Source organism: Drosophila subpulchrella, chromosome 2R (assembly GCF_014743375.2).
Source record: "Drosophila subpulchrella strain 33 F10 #4 breed RU33 chromosome 2R, RU_Dsub_v1.1 Primary Assembly, whole genome shotgun sequence".
Lineage (NCBI taxonomy): Eukaryota > Metazoa > Arthropoda > Insecta > Diptera > Drosophilidae > Drosophila > Drosophila subpulchrella.
Window position 1 is genome coordinate 3,955,161 of NC_050611.1, and position 16,947 is coordinate 3,972,107.

The 16,947-nt window shown below is 45.8% G+C and overlaps 1 protein-coding gene across 3 annotated transcripts; it reads left to right on the forward strand.

Annotated features, from left to right (window-relative positions):
• Positions 1 to 551: 551 nt before the first annotated feature.
• On the forward strand, positions 552 to 11,423 carry LOC119550989. Of its 3 annotated transcripts, none has more exons than XM_037860029.1 (7): positions 552 to 785; positions 4,871 to 5,014; positions 5,070 to 6,262; positions 7,042 to 7,443; positions 7,599 to 7,889; positions 7,977 to 8,077; positions 9,248 to 11,423. In XM_037860029.1, exons 2-7 carry the CDS (start codon positions 4,878 to 4,880, stop codon positions 9,404 to 9,406), a joined length of 2,283 nt encoding a protein of 760 aa, XP_037715957.1. In that variant the 5' UTR covers positions 552 to 785; positions 4,871 to 4,877; the 3' UTR covers positions 9,407 to 11,423. The 3 variants fall into 3 exon arrangements, with proteins under 3 accessions (XP_037715957.1, XP_037715955.1, XP_037715956.1); XM_037860027.1 differs by lacking the exon at positions 552 to 785 and adding an exon at positions 3,388 to 3,515; XM_037860028.1 differs by lacking the exon at positions 552 to 785 and adding an exon at positions 3,388 to 3,515 and having other exon boundaries at positions 7,605 to 7,889.
• The last annotated feature ends 5,524 nt before the right edge of the window (positions 11,424 to 16,947 follow it).

Below are 16,947 nucleotides of genomic sequence, written 5' to 3' on the forward strand. Positions count from 1 at the left end.
TATTATTTTATTTCGTAGCTTTATTGCGATCATATAAAATAAAATATAACACTATAAATATTTTAGTTATTATTTTCAAGTAACTAAACATTTTAAACTTTTCAACTGACTATTATATATTTTAAATGCCTTCAATCGCTTCACAATTAATTTCAAAGCAAATGTGAGGCAGTTGATATTATGAAGACAATTTAAGCTATAACCAACGACCAATCTTCTGCAATTAGTGTAATCCCAGTAGTCCTTTCATTGAATATTAATTGGCATTTGATTAGATTACATAAAACCGTTAGATGATTTCCCAATCATCTCCATCAACGAGGGTCTTATCCATTGCATCTGCCAGCTTTCACCGGCTTCAATTTCCAGCCGAATGGAAGGCCGTGAAAAGCTTGGCAAGCGGAGCTTTTCCAGCACTTCGGATACTTGGGATACTTCGGATAGATGGGAATCGGGAGCCAGGAAAAGTCAGCCAAGAATCGGGGAAACCGTTCAGTTCAGCTCGAACAGCCGCCGCCGCCGCTTCGAACGGGCGGAAGTTTGAGAGAGCGGCAGTCGCCAGCGGAAACGGAAGTGCAGAAAGTCCCGAGCGGCTGGCCGTGCAAACTGTTGCTCGTCGGTGTGTTGGTGATTGTGTTGGTGTGGCCGTGTCGGTGTGCTGGTGATTCTCTCGGTGGCATTGTTGGTGTTGGACAATTAGCAAAGTTGCTGTAACAGACCGAATTATCCGACAAATTTGATGAAAATGGTAAACATTAAATTGTAATGCGGCACGCGGAGTAAAAGTGAGTTTCTATTCCTGTCAGTGTGTGCGTGAGCTGTGTGTGTGCGCTTTTGTGTGTCTGTGGGTGGTGGGGGTGGCACTTTGTAAGCTGCGATTTGACATGTTGATTTATGCGCTGCTCTCACTTTGCCCCCAAACGGCAATTGCCACCCAACCCCGCCCCCGTCGACTGGGATTACCCGAGTCCCGTGTCTCTTTTCACACCACCTCGTCCTTCCCACTCACCCCCTCCCGCCCTGCGGCACTTGTTGCGCTCACAGGACATTCGCTTAATTGCTAATCCTCGCGCCCAGACGCGTCTAATTACACGTAAGTTTGCGCCATTTCTGTCTATCCAACGACATCACTTTGCCCACCCGCCGGCCGTTTAAAGTGCAAATTGGCAGGCGCTTGGGGCACCAAATGGGTGGTTAGGTGGGGGGGGGGGGGGGGGGGTTCTCAGTTGATTTGAAAAGCCGCCCGGAGGTCACTTAATATGCCATCAACATGAGATTTGCACAAATGGCCCCGGCCTCAAGAATTATGTGTTGCAATAAAATCGATGCGAAGGCGGAGCTTCGGGACTCAAGTGGCGGCTAATGACTAACTTGCGACGTGACTTTGGCCAGGATTTGTAATTTGCGAACTGACCAGAGAACCAGTCTCCCGTCCTAAGACTCACCCCCTACATATATCCCTCGATCTTAAGTGTTTTATGGACTTTCCTTGTTTGTGTTGTACACACACTCAGTTTATTTTTACAGCAGAGACAAGGGGCGAAAGTGCCCGGTTAGCTTGGGCGCCTGGTGCCTGGTAGGTGGGCGGATGAGTAGTTAGGGACAGTAGGAATCGGGAGTGTGGGGGTGGTGTTAAGTATGCGTTTAACGGGTGCGGGTTTAATTACAAGCAAAGTTTACCCAAAGGGTTGTCCGGAGAACTTCTTTATGACGCGGTGGAGGCCTGCAACTTAATGACGGTCCGTGCAGGAAGAGTCATTACTCTGGCCACCTCGAGAATGAGCAATGATGATGGCCGAGCCGTAAAGGCCAAAGGGAAGAGCCGCAGACGGAAAACGGAAAATGGAAAATGGAGAATGAAAAGCGAAATGCGGAAAAGGTGCCAGTGCAGGAGGGGCCGAAGCCATAAACCTGATTGAAGCCCGGCCCACGCATTGGTATTGGTATATGCAAATGCAGCTTAACCCCAGTCAAATTATCCACACATCGCTTTATACCATGCATAACTTATGGGCCAGGTAGGTAGGTCCGTCTCGGTTTAAAGTCAATGGAATCCATCCATAATTCCATCCGCAGCCAGGACAAAGGGGTTCACAATTCTTCTATAATTCAGAAATCTGTAGCAATTATTATCTTACACAAGCTTACCTTTCTCCCGGGCATCCCAATGTCCCGGGGTCCTGGCCTAACACAATAAGCTGGTCGAAATCTCCCAAGGCCTCCAACTCGATGGCCTTTATGCATACACAATTCCGCATAAAAAAACCGAACTACCGAGGATTTGAATGCGCCCAAAGAGAAACGACAGATATTCCTATTGATTTGTTGTCTGCAGATTTTCGCAAAGCCGAAAGCCGTTGGCCAGAGCGAGAAGGAGTGGGCCAGGTGAGCCCTGGACTCTGGGCCACTTTTCCATCAACATTTTGTTATCATCCTCGAACCATATCCCCCCATCCATCCCCATTGGTCGTCGGTTCGGTTTGGTTCGATTCGTTGCGGTGGCAACACGCCATTATATTACGTGAAATGCAGAACACGAAAAATGGGAATACGGAAAAAGCTGCGGAGGTAGAGAAACAACAAGTTGCCAAACACTTGAATCAATCACTCGAATAATTGATGCCTTGTAAGTGGTATTTACGAAAAGATTGTCTCAAAGATTCGAGGGCTTAGGGGAAACTTTTAAGCGAAGAACTTTTCCATTCATGAATATGCAATGAAAGTTATTCCACTCAGACTTGGCATACTTTTGAGGTACAAAACCTAACTCACAAATATTTTGTTTGCATATCAACAAAATTAAGTTGTGGAAACTTTGTCTCAAATATTTTGTTTATTAAAATTTGGGTATAATAAGAGAAATTCCTCAGAACTTGCACCCACGAGAAGGACTTTTGATGTTGAATTTTCTAATCGAACGCCTACGCTTTCATAAATAAATACCTTCATTATTGGGGCAAATTCTTTGGAAGATACTTAGTCAGTTGTTTGAGCGCTGATTTAATAGGTTGACATTACTGAATACAAGAAAAGCTACAGGCTTAAATGTTTTTTGAATGTGGTTAATAGCAATGACCTATGGTAACAGAACCTCAGTGGGTGCAAAAAAAGTTCTCTCGGTTATAATGAAAACAGTTCTTAACTTACAGCCCTACGACTTACTCATACAAAATTCACCTGAAATTCACCGAGTAAAGCTTATTTGAGCTGGTCGACTTCCGAGTAGAGCCAAACCACAAAGGGCAGGGCCAACAGGTGAACTACCAGGTATGCTGCGACTCTTATTCCGCACTATTTGCTTGGCCGTATGGGCACGTACTCACGCAGTGCCCGGTGCGGATGTGTGTGGGTGCCACGGCTATTTGTACACACGATAGATAATAATGGCCCGCAGGTCGGACGTGAGTAGCAGTAGAAGGTGGAAATTCGAACGAGCCACGTGTTTTCCGGTGGGAAAACCGAGTGAAAGGCCACCACCAGCAAGTGCAACATATGTGTGCAGCAGAAATGCTTATGTAAGTGCTGCAGCAATCGTCATTGGGGAATTGGGGAGTGCAGCATCGTTAAACTAAAGTGCTGGGGGAGTACGCAGGCATGGAAAACCATTGGATCCTTAGAAATGGCCAGCACTTGCTGTCTGCGGCCATAATCAAGTCCGTGGGCGCCCAAATGTAGGCAACAGTTCGCGGCCCAAACGCCCACTGGGCCAAACTTTAATAGCCGTAGCTGCAAGTCAACTTCGAAGCTGGCAAATCCCATTAGGCAACTTGATAAAGTTCCCCGCAAGCGATTGTTTGCAACTTTTGCATAAGTTGGCAGACTGTGTGCGAATGTGCTGACAGCTTGTGGGTTCGGTTGGATGGCTGCTTTGGTGGGTCGATGGGGATGGGGATGTGGATGTGGAGCGATAATAGGGGCAGCCACTTAGGCCACCATCTCCAGCTCGACCCAAGGAGAACGCACATTTAACAATAATTGCCCGGCCAAATAGAGCACTTCCCCTGGATGTCCGTCCAAAGTCTGAAAATGACTTGCGGCCATAACATTTTGCGGTCTTCGCTCTGCGGACTTGCGGGCGGCTGGGCGCGGCCTTTGTGTGATATGATGACCGGCTCCCATGGCCCGCTTTTCATTATTTTGATTAAATACAGATAAAGCCATAAATTATGTTTACTTTGTGCCCATTTGGGCAATGCCCCGGTCGACCAGGACGCACTCTTGGGTGTGTGTGCGGGATGAGTAATGGCCCATGATATTTACACATGAGTTGGCCATCAGCGAGTCGCTCCCATCTCATCTACCCATCTCATCTCATCTCATCAGCCTGCCAAATGCACGGGAAGAAATTGATATATAATGTTTTTGTGCTTCACTTGTAAAGGGGATGGGCAATCACCGGAAGATCCTATAATTTATGGTTCCCTCTTTCTAAAGTTGCAACAAGGCTTTTTAAATAAAGTAACTATGTTAAATCATACTTGTTGAATGATTGACTTGTTTAAAATGATTTTTCTTACCATCCCCACAGCAGAAAAAAATAACAAAAGCTAAGTTTTTTTTAAATTTAATCCAATAAACCCTGGAACATTACATTTAAGCTGTAGTATAAGGAAGTCTAAGGTTTTAGTCGTCAACATCTATATGTACCTATTAGACATGAAACAGTTCTCTCGTCCGCATGCTAACTTCAAAGTAGGTCTAAAGCCTTTAAATGAAACGGGAGTTCTGAGTTAAAATGGTACTTTAGATTAAACATGCGGATGAGAAAACATTATACCTGATTCTCAAAAAAAAAGTATCCTAATATATTTGAGGAAATCAAAAAATTTTTTGTTAGGAAAACTAAATGTTATCTTCTTCTTGGAAACAGTCCTGAAATGGCACAGCAACAGCGCAGCTGGGACGAGGGAGCTGGAGGATCCTACGGCCATCCCCACTCCTCGCATCACAAAGTACCTGCACGAGCTGCCAGCAATCCTTTGCCCTGCAAGGGAGCTACTCCCAAAGTTCCCAGGTGAGATACGCAAGCATTCCCCAGAGAAACCATTTAGATTTGACCCATCCACTAGGCCATACCATGGTGCTCCGTCGCCGAGTTACGGATACGGGGGCTACGAGACCCCGCGGAGTCCCAAGATCACCACCACCTTCGCCCAGGACAGTTGCGATGATGGCAGTAGCTCTACGCCGAGCTCGTACTATCAGACACCCCCTACGGGATCGATCGATGACTCCGCCTCGCTGCTCAGTGGACGCACCACTGCCCGCAGTCCCAAGTCCCCGTGCCAGTTCGTCTTCGATGCAGTGAGTCCCAGCCATGGTAGGAAGTTCGAGTACTACGAACCAATCTCTCCGGACGATGGAGCGCTCTATTACGATCCCCCCAGCTCGCCACGTCGGCAGGGCTCCAAGAAGTTGATGCGCTCAAAGTCTCCTCTCGATCCAGTTCCACAGTTGACCACCACCGGGGTGGATGAGAGCATGGCGGTGGCTATGGTGGCAATGGGCGGAGGCGGGGGAGGAGGTTCTGGAGGAGGTTACACCTCAGGAGGACTAAACAAGCGGCAGCGAGATGAGTGGGAGCTGCCGGTGATCAGTAAGATCGAGGCAAGAAATCTAAGTGCAGCTGCCTCCGCCGCAGGAGCAGGAGGAGCTGGGGGATCGGGATCGGCAGGAGGCAACTATTACGGCCTGAAGCGCGACTCCTGCGTCACTGACTGCACCCAGCTGTCTATGGAATCCGGCGAGACGGGCACCCAGCACACCAACAGCACCAGGGTGACCCACACCACCACCAGCTTCAGCTTCACGGAGCCGGAAATGGAGCAGGAGCCAGGACAGCCTGGTCAGCATGGACAGCCGCAGTCGCACCGCCAACGCCGCCATGCCATTAACATCACCTCCAATCCCGGCTACCAGGTGCTCCACAGCTCCCACTCCACGCTGGATCGTACTTGTTCGGATAGCGTCGTCTCCCTGCGCTATCGCAAATCCACCAGTGACCTGACCCAAGATGCCGACCACGAGCTCAGTGGCTGCAAGCCGAACAAGCCGAAGGCCCACGTGGAGCACAAGCCGCGACGCAGGGGCAGTTCCAAGGGGGGATTGGCCTACCTGGCCAGCCGGCGGAGCTCCAGGGAGTCGATGAAGAGCGCCTGCTCCAACGCCTCCATCGTCTCCAACGATGACGTCGGACCACTGGCCTTCCAGAGCTCCAATCGCGGTCGCCAGCGCAGGACATCCAACTTCCTCGAGCTGCCAGGTAAGAGTTCTTTCGATTTTTTTCGTATTTTAAGTTAAATTAAAATTATAATTAAGTTTGTGTTTATAATAAAGAAGAAGTAAAATCTCGATGCCTTATATGGTAGAGTATTAAGTGAAAAATCCTTTTCGGAATTCAGAGGAAATGTATCCATGCAAAACTTGGATTTGTAATAACAATCGTTCTCCAATTTTTCACCTTTCCAATTTAATGAAAAAATTTAAGGAATAGCACTAACTGGCTTGATTTAATTAAAAAGAAGTCATGGCAACACATAGAAAGCCTCTTAACTTGTTTGTTATAACTCAAAATGTAAATTCAAACAATGTTGTCTAGGTTGCTAGGACTTTTTTAAACAATTTCATTAATTTAGACGAAAGATATGCATGTATCAAAGTCCATAAAGGCATTGATAATAAAAATGTTCGCTACCCTTAATATATAGGTAGTTTTGATCAAAGACAACAGTACGTATGAGTGATAATTCCGATTTTATGAGAAATGCTTTTATTTTAAATCCTATTTTTAGTGGCTTAAACCAAATTATGGTTTTATGAAATTAGTGTTAGCCCATAAAATGGGACTGGAAATCATATTTTAGAAAAAGCGGTATCACAAAATAATCCTTAAAGTCAATGCGCAGACCTTCCAAAAAGGGCTCAAAGCGCCTAGGGCTTCAAATTTAAGAAAGATACATTTCTCAAAGGGATTTTTCTTTGAACTTGACCTTTATCCATCCCCTATCCGATTTCACTGCTTATCTCATCTTATCTTTTTAGTTCCCGACCACGTTCGACCGCGCGTCTGCTCGCTGCCGGAGCGACCTTACAACCCGCGGGCCAGCGACGACCTCTACCGCCTGCGGCACTTCTCCATCAGCAAGGGCAACGTGGTCAACTGCGGCGACTCGATAATCTCGCGGAGGTCACGGAGCAACACCAGCGTGAACTCGACGAACAGCCGGGCCAGCGAGCGGTCGCCCTTCGAGGGCAGCTGCTGCGGGGCGGGCTACGCCAACGTGGACTCCCTGCCGGCGACGCCGGACGACTCCGAGAACCTGGACCCACCGCCCCCGGCCCGCTACCGCGTGGTCATGCTGGGCGATGCCGGCGTGGGCAAGACGGCGCTGGTCAACCAGTTCATGACCTCGGAGTACATGCACACCTACGACGCCAGCCTGGGTAAGTTGAGAGTTCGGTAGTTGGAGGTTGGATGGGGATCATCCGCTGGGAGCGCAGTGAGTAGCCGTGTGACCCCTAGCTGGAACCTATGTGTGTGCCTGACCCCTAGCTTCCCGGCTGCCACTGGCGTCTTTAGAGTTTAATTCTGATCTGAGTTTTAGACGACGAGTTCGGCGAGAAGACGGTGAGCGTGCTGCTGGACGATGAGGAGTCGGACATGGTCTTCATCGACCATCCCAGCGTAGAGATGAGCGTGGAGAACTCTCTGTCCACCTACGAGCCCCATGGCTGCGTCGTGGTCTTCTCGGTGGTGGACCGCAGCTCCTTCCGCGTGGCCGAGGAAATCATCAACTACCTGTGGCAGGAGAACTACACCAAGGACAAGGCCGTCATCCTGGTGGGCAACAAGGCGGACCTGGCCCGCGCCCGTCTCATCACCTCGCAGGGTGAGTTCAGTGGGGCCATGGTCTTAATTATGATGGCTTGATTTCATTTCATTCCCCCTACCTCAAACCCACTTTTGCTCCCCGAAGAGGGCAAAGCCCTGGCCGCCTCACGCGATGCCAAATTTATTGAGACGTCCAGCGGCATACAGCACAATGTCGATGAGCTGCTCGTCGGCATATTGAAGCAGGTGAGTCGAAGTGGAAGGGTGGATGTGGATGGTATGGGGGTGATGGAAGGTGGAAGGTGGAAAAGTGGGAAACTGGGGTTGCGGTTATCGGGGCAAGGTGCGAACCACACGCAACCCACCGATGCATGGCGAAATGGTGCAGGAAATGGAGTTAAATGGATTTGCCACACAGCTGGGGCATGGGCAGGTTTTCGGGTTGGGTTACGGTTTGGCTGGGCCTGCTTCCGGATCGGGTCACTAATTAATGAAAATGGTGCGGTGGCGAGCGGGCCAAAGCAAACTTGGTCAGCCAACCAGATTAGATGGGGGTTACTTAGCTTGAAAAGATAAATTTCCGATTGATTGGATTAGTCAATACAATTTATAAAGAGAATATCGGACACAACTTGAAGAGAATTCATTTTTAACATCGGAAGGGTCACAGAAGGCTTTAAGAGAGATATTTCGGACCCCATTGTATTAATGAATACAATTTTTAAACATAAGAGACTTTACTTTGTGCTTCAGTACTTCAGAAATTCATGGGTTTTATGGAAATATCTTACTTATTCTATACATTCCGTGAAACCGATAAATTTTGTGGACGGATTTAAAACCAAGGGTTCCCAAAAGCATTGGGTATTATTGTGACACCCTTGAATATAAATATTAATTTATTTTAGGAACCCATTTTGACATGACAGCTTAACTTAATAGCCATTTGCTTTTACTATTCCATCTTTTACCCATTGGATGTTTTTGTGACACCCCAGCATATACACAGAGAGAATTCTGACCTTTTCATCTGAGTTAAAAATGTTCTTAAAAATAGAACAAAATTTTTTAAGTTAAAAATGTTTTTACTGTTCTTGAATCAAGTTGAAGTTTACATTTATTTACATTGTATATCTCAAAAACTAAACTATTAGTTCAGACATAAGTGTATACTTATTAAAAAGTTGTTAAATATACTTCATTTAACTTTTCTATTCTCACCATTTTGTTCAAATATTGAGAACATAGTTACCAAAATGTACTTACGCGGTACGAATGCTCTCAATTCAAGAGCAATGTACTTGAATTTTTCTCTCTGTGTAGATAGTAATATATTTTAGGAACCCATTCTCATAGGACAACTTATCTTAACACCCATTTTCTTTTGCTATTCTATCCTTTAATCCTCCGTAATAGATGCGTCTGAAGGAGAAGCGCGAGAAGAAGGCCACCGCCTCGAAGATGAAGACCTCTCGCACCCACATATCGCTGCACTTGGCCAAGGAGCTGCTGCAGAAGATCTGCCTCAGTGACATCTCCAAGTCGAAGAGCTGCGAGAACCTGCATGTGCTATAGAGATATCCCCCAAGCGAACCCAATCACATGTGCGGAGCAAAACCCTGATGTCTTCTTGCCCCGGCTAAATTCCTGGGCGAAATTATGCCACAAAACTGTATACAAAAGAGAATTTTATCAAAAGCGGCTGCCTGGCGAAATATTCCAGATGCCATTCAGATTGGACCGCAAAAAACGGACGGGGATGTGGATGTGTTCATCGCCTTTGCGGTGCTCCGTTTATTAAAAGTTTAATGCCGGGTCTCGGGTTTCGGCAAGTCATTGGCTGTGGTCAGGCCTCCAGATTCGGCGATAGTCGACTTGTTTATGGCGGATGTTTTGGATCGGCTTATCGCGCCCAGACGCACCTCCAACTGGGTGGCGAAGGCCGGTCTGATAGGCCCCGATCCAATAATTTAATGATCCAGCAATCCGACGACCCAGCGATCCAGCGAGGCGTGTGCGGCCTCCACCCCGAAAAAAAAACAGTATAAACCCGCTGAAGGAGGCGGGTCCGTAATACTTAATTTATAGATGTACATTTTAATGCGTACTTGCATATACATACATAGATACTTATATGTGTTCCAATGCGAATAACTTCAATTCCAATAATGTGCTGTCAATTGAACGCTACGAAACGCTTAAGGAGCAGCCCCCAAGAGACGAGAGAAACTTTATAGATGTTGATTTATGTATACACATAGAGGCCATAAGCAGCATATATACACGTGACCTATATCGGATAAGTTTATTGTCTAGGCTAGGGTTACTTAACGCTCCACCTGCTTCGCAAAGAAAATCTTCCAATTGACGAAAATCTCATATCGGAATGACTGTTGAATGTTGACTGTTGTTAGTCTAAGCCAAGAACAAATACCATTTAATCAAAGTACTTCACTCAGATATATAGATGTATCTCAACGTGTACACCGTACCTATATTATATATATATTTAAAGATAAAGATACAAAGATACATATACATTATACATATACGTATATAATATACCATATATTTACGAACTTCTAACACTTCTGAACTCATACGCTTATATATTTGAAAAATACCTTTTACAAAATGCGAAAGGCAAGGCAAAAACAAACGTAACTCTAACTATTTTCATACGCAAACTTACACATTAGAGGGGGGATGGGATTGCGAGGATTCCGAATGCCGGATTCCGGATTCCGGACGGGATGGGATTGGTTTGAAGGCCTGCCACCGGGCCCGTCCAAAGTCGAGCACTCGACAGCTGTGCACTCATGTTTGCCCTCCTCTACTTTCTACTTTCTCCTGCCCCTTTCCCAGCCCCTCACCGACATTCCTTCCGCTTCACATCCTCCTCCACATCCTTTCTGTCGAGTGCACTTTATCATTTTTAACATTTAGCAAACAAAACAGAAAGTTGCTGCGGCCAAAGTTTTAATTTGCAACGCAAAGCCTGGCTGGCGGAAATATTCGAATGTTCCGCATCCGCACCGTGGCCATCTGCAACGCGCATACGCCGCGTGCGCCGAGGTCGAGGCTTTAATTTGATTTGCTAATCAAATCGCCGAAGGAAACCCAAATCGAATCAGAGCCAGCTATAAACTCCCACCGAATTTACTGTGTAAAGCCATTAAACAACAATGTATTCTAAATGAGATTTTACGGCCGCCATTTAAACATAACAATTGGCTAAAAGCGTAGCGATAAAGATATCTAACCGTACATATACATACATACCTCCTATAAATACATATATATTTGTGTAAAGATCGATGTATATTTATATATATTTTTCCAAGCTGAATAGAGAACCCTTGGCAAAGAATCAATTTTGTGTTGCATAGTATAATCCGCAATTGTACGCTTTTGCCTGTCACCGAGATGAGGCTGCAGAAAAAGCAAATTAATTAGAGTACACGGAGATAAAATCCGATTTCTTGTTTGGTGTGTATAACTATGGTACCCCCCTTTCCCGACCGCCCAATCGCCCTCCTCCTCCCGACTCGATCTCATCATCCGATAAATAAAGGACAAGGACGCTCTGTAACTAACTTGTGTTTTCTTTGCAGGGGTCAGGGTTCAGGGGTCACGGGGTGCCACCGCAAATTCAATGCCAACTCATGCGGCTGGCGGTGAAGTACTGAACTCGGATCTCAGCTGTTGCGCACTTGCGGTTCATTTGGGGCATGGACGACTGGGGGAAATGTGTTAAGTGCCTGTTGTCAATCGCACCCTAAACTTGGCCGGATTTCACGCTCCGTCGGCACAAAACACTCCGGTTCAGTATTGGTTCTTCGGAGAATCAATCGCCCGTTGTTGGGTGGCCGTAATTAACTTACGAAGACGAAAAGTTGACAATCCGGCTCTGATTGATGGCTAGCATCGGAGGATGGGAACCGGAATCGGGGGGCTTAGGGTCCTGGCATGGCAACCTCCAAGCTCTCCAGATATATCTGCGAAACTTTGATGGCATCCGCTTGGCGACCCCGCCACCACCTGCTGGGTCTCATAATTTTAATGAGCTTATTTTATTATGTTTAACGCACCGAGGAGCTGCCGCCCAAGATTATCCTGCAAATGGTTCCCTTTTGAGCAGAGATTGTTTCGCTTTACCTTCGTCGGCATCGTCGTTGGCGTCCTTCGTCCTTTGTGCTTTGGCCCTCGTCCTTGCGGGCTCAGTGGCCAAATCAAACTAATTCCAAGTTCAATAAACAAGCCCAAATGAATATCCCCGCCCCGGAGCTGCCGTTCCTTAATCAGCACCAGCCTCGCGGGCAGTGTAAATTCTTATGAAAATAAGCAACGTTGGCATTGGGCCGCCAAAGTGGAAGTCATTGGAGGATGGAGCATCCAAGGATGCCCTGTGACCCCCCGTGCCATTTCGCATTTCGCATCGCAATCATAATCGAGTCGCCGAGAGTCGACGAAAATCGATTAAAAGCTTAAGCACTATCCGGCTTAAGCTGGGATATTCCAAGGAGCTTAATGCCGGGTTCACAATTAAATTGGGGTGGATATTAAGTTAATTACACGTGGCAGTTATGAGATATCTTATGTAGTAATAATAATATTAAACCTGAATTTAATCCCAATGCGGCAGCACTTGTCATCCGGTTTCCGGCTGCGATTCCCTATCGAATTTCCCATCGATTATATAGCACATATGGCTTAAAGGCACTTTGCATTTTCTCTTTACCCTTCCAATCGGATTACCTCGTCTTGGTGCTCCGGAATGGGTAGGCAATACCTTAAGAGCTAGCCGGAAAAAGGATCATAAAGGATGCCAAAGTACACACAATTTTCTTTAGAGCCAAAAGCTGTTGGCCATCTGCAGACATGCTTATGTGTGTGTCTGTGTAGAAAAAAGAACCTGGCCACTCAGATGCACAAACAAACAAACAAACAAACACTCAGGTATTCTCGCATGGCAGATGAAGAAATATTCGCGCCGGCAGCCGTCACTCTCGGGGGATTCATAACCAAATAAGCCGAATTTTTAAAGCATACCTTCATCACCCTCCGCAGGATCCCCATCCTGGCTGCGATTCCCGGAGCGACGACGAGGCTGAAATGGGCGAAATGAAACTTTAAGGAGTGTGGAAAATGAAATTTAAATAACGATTTATTGCCTTTGAAGTATGATTATTTGCAGGGCGCGACGAGGAGCTAGGTAAACAACGGAGGGATGGTCTGAGTAGACCTGGACTTTTGGGATACCCTGGCTAGTCGGCAAGATTGTCGTTTTCTCTAACAAAATAGTCCTGGCTCTGGTTACTCAGGTGTTAAATGCAGGGTTCATAATATGAACCTTTTGGGTGCGATAGCTAAGTAAGACAACGTTTTAGAAGCAATTTAGCAACTGACAAGTTCATCAGATATTGTAATGATTTTTAAGTTACTTAGTAATTTAGTAGAAAAGTTATACTTATTTTATATAAGTTATATATACTAAATTAAAACTAATTCGTTTAACCATTTCAAACAAGTTACTCACTTGCTAAATAATTGCTTTGCAAAATAGCTTTAGTTAGTTATTAATTGGTTTAACCTGTGTGTTTCGTTGCACATAATCCTTAGGTGTATTAAAATTTAGGGTCTTTATATCATAACAAGACGTTTAATTTTTTGTGAAATCAAATTTCTAACATCCGATTTCCAGCAAATCCTTGGGTTACTAAGTCTTTTATAAAACCATGACAATATTAAGCTTAAAAAGCATTGTAAAAATATTAAAACCTTCTTTTAACCCATCAGAGTTTGCCTGAAATCATATTCTTAGAAACTGATTTTCCTTTGGGTAAAAATATTAAACCTAAATGGCATTAGTAAGATATTGAAACCTTTTAAGCCCATCGAATTACGCCGGAAATCATGTTCCCAGAAATTGATTTTCAGTATAATCCAATCGTCTGAAAAATCCTAAGAACATGTGATAACAAGAAAAGGGTACGAGGTCGAGTTGAGTAAATCTTCTGCTGAAATAGTAAAGAAATGTATTTCCTGCTGGTGGCATTTGAGGAAGTGATGCCCGTGTCCTGCCCACCGGGTCCGTCCGTCGAGTGCCCCGTGAGCGTAATGAAGAGTCGGGCACCTGGACTGGAATGGATTGAACGGATAGAGGTCGTCGGCGGCTCCTTGCCCTTGCCCTGCCCACCTGTTCCACCGGCACACACACAGAACACACCTGTCCGCCCGTGTGTGCCGGGTTATCAGGATCAAGCGCCGCCGGCAGCAGACAAGGGCGGTCCTCTCGTTTTCTGCTCCTGCTGTCGCTGTCAATTCATCGCATTGGCATAAAATTGCTTTTTGCGATGGCTGAGAGGCAACAGCAACAAGTTGCGCCTATGCCAGGCCATACTACACCATTCTACACTATATATAGGATGTCTACACTGGGGGCTTACAGAGGAAATGAGAAAAGGTTGGCTCTGGCCGGGTTGTTTGCCCGCCTGTTGATGTTTGTGGCCCTGGATATACTTGCAAATTTGCGCGGCTCAGGAAACAGGAAGTTGTCGGGGGTCTGGGCATTGTGTTGTTTGTTCTTCGACGGGAGGCCGCAAAAAGTCACCGGCAACGGAAGACCTAACGATACGAAAATGCGTAGAGAGCTGCGATAAGGGGTCGGGAGAAAGGCGGGCGAATGCCTGGTGAAAGGCGCGAAAGTGGGTGTGCCACTCGCGGCATGCAAATTACAAGCGGAATTTCGATTGTAGCCCACGACCTTCGGTCGGTGGACAGGGACGTGGCGGGGGACGAACGGAATTAAATGCGAAATGCGAAAGGACCAAGACAAAATAATCTCTCAAATGTAGGAAAATTGGCGGCGGGGGGCCGTTCGTTTTCTCCTTCTGCAGCTAAATGCCAAAATGGCAATTTGCTAAAGTTTTCCCCGGGAAAAGGACGGAGCAGACGAACTCGGTGGCCAGAGACCTCAGATGGGGTGCCAGCACAGCAGGGTCAAGGGGCGTGGAGTGAGGTTTTCAGGGTGGTCCATAAAAGTCAAAGCTTGTCTGTTACACTCGGTATCCCCTGGTACACTTGGAAAATAAACAGACTCCATGATTGGTTGATTACTTCTTGCAATCTATCTTACTTCGCACTATTTCTCTAACGCAAAACACATAAATCATTCCAGCAGCCAGCTGAAGTCATATTTTGTTTATTAATAAGTTGTTCCGATGCCTGAAACATTCGCAAGGAACTTATAACATTTTCCGTTTCACTAAATCTTTTGGAACTGGAATAGACACATGAAAAGCTTTGTTACATTTTAGCGTTATCAACATAATTGTGAGCCTCAACTAAGAAGCAAGTTAAGATAGGTAAGGAAATTGGGGGTTGAGATGAAGACTTTAAATGTTTTTAAAAATTTGAGGAAATCTATTATTAGTGGTTTCAGAAAAATAAGTTTGGTTGTTAGATCCAACAAACTGGTTGTAGTGATTTCATATCGATTATCTTTTGTTCCTTATTTATACTAGTCTTAAAACTAAAAGTTTCCACGCGTTTTCTTGGTTTAAAGCAGTTCAAAGGCATTTTATCTTTTGTTTGTGTGATTAACTTTCACGGGGAGCTTATCGATATGCTGTTCTATGCTGTAAGTGTCCCGGCAGAGCTATTTCCTATGTCCTCATGATGAGACGCTGCCGAACGCTGGTTCAAGACCCTCTTTTGGTTGAACATTCTAACGGAAAACAGCCTTTAAACTAAGTTGGATAACGAATAGGATCGAAATCATGTTCAAGTATTAAGCACTGCATCTTTGTGTTTTTTTTCGAGTGCATCTAGCCCATGGCAGGCCGTTGTAGATACTTGGGCTCAACTGCTCAGCACCGTGGCACTTGTTGAGCGTTTTGCAAACGAACAGCAACAAGAACGTGTCAAAGAAATTGAAATTCTGTGTGTGAGCTTGTGTGTTTTGCTTGCTCCAGCAGGAGATGAGCAGGTGAGCTTTTTGCCAGCGATGTCAGTGACAGAGGAGAAAAAGTGAAAGCGACCTCTACGCCAGAGGGGCTATGGCATAATGCAGTCAGCTCACGATTGGCAAAATGCTCTGGGCGAAAAGGGAAACCGCTGTGCCCCTTTTCCCTGGAAATCCCAACTGGGAAACGATAGAATGACTCGTTTTGTCCGTTGAATGGAGTTGGTCTCTGGCCCAGACCTTTGACCTTGCCCCCGTGAAATGAGCTGTGAACCTGGCATGGCCTTGCGGCTCCAGCTTCAATTGCATCCTGTGGATCCGGAGTGCTGCGCCATCAAGTGCATGCGACTGTCAAGGACATTCGACATGGTCCTTGCCAGCCCGGGGCCTTTGAATCCTGCCAACTCCGGACCTTATCGAGCACGAATGCGTTGATGGGTTTAAACTGTTTGCACGGCTGTGGCTCCGAGCGGGGAACGAGTAATTGTCAGCCGGTCATTCGACCCATGAATTATGCAAAAGCGAATTTACGTGGATTTTTCTGCCGTAATGGAGGCGGACACACAGTGTCGACACCACACGGGGCTATGGGTGTTTGTGCTGGTTGTGAACACACGATTTTGCATTTAATTTTCCAGCAGATTACGCCAACGGCCTGATTTTCATCATTGTTCAATGGCAGAGCCTCCAGAGAATTGGTCAACGTTTGCATAATCAGTGCAAAGCGGCTGCTGCCCGGCTGGCTATTTTTCCGAAAATATCCCAAACTGTATAAGTGGATTATGTCATGGATCTTTTTCAGCCCATCTCGTCCCGTTCCGTCCCGGCATTTAAATTATAAATCGTATTTTTAATAATTATCGGGCGAGTGATTGTCAATCAGACCATTAAACAGGTAACACGATTACCATTCAAATGAGTTCAAGTTATAATAATTATCCATTGACATTTTGTATAATGGTGAATAGGAGGGGAGACATTAAAGTTCATCCAAGGGGGAGCATCAGTACTTTTTAGGACATGTTTTCTGAAATTATAGATAGGGGTGCGGAAAAATTAAGATCCTTTGCATTTTAAGTTAGTAAGATTAAAGGCTCGGAAATTATGTTATCTATATCCATGTCAGTGTTTCGAAGCTCAAACTCTATTG

Bases quoted from the DNA above. Each gene is read 5' to 3' on its own strand.
- LOC119550989 (XM_037860027.1), top strand. From the start codon at position 3,493: ATGTGTGCAGCAGAAATGCTTAT. The intron at 6,263-7,041 runs GTAAGAGTTCTT...TTATCTTTTTAG, and splicing joins CAACTTCCTCGAGCTGCCAG to TTCCCGACCACGTTCGACCG. The intron at 8,078-9,247 runs GTGAGTCGAAGT...CCTCCGTAATAG, and splicing joins TCGTCGGCATATTGAAGCAG to ATGCGTCTGAAGGAGAAGCG.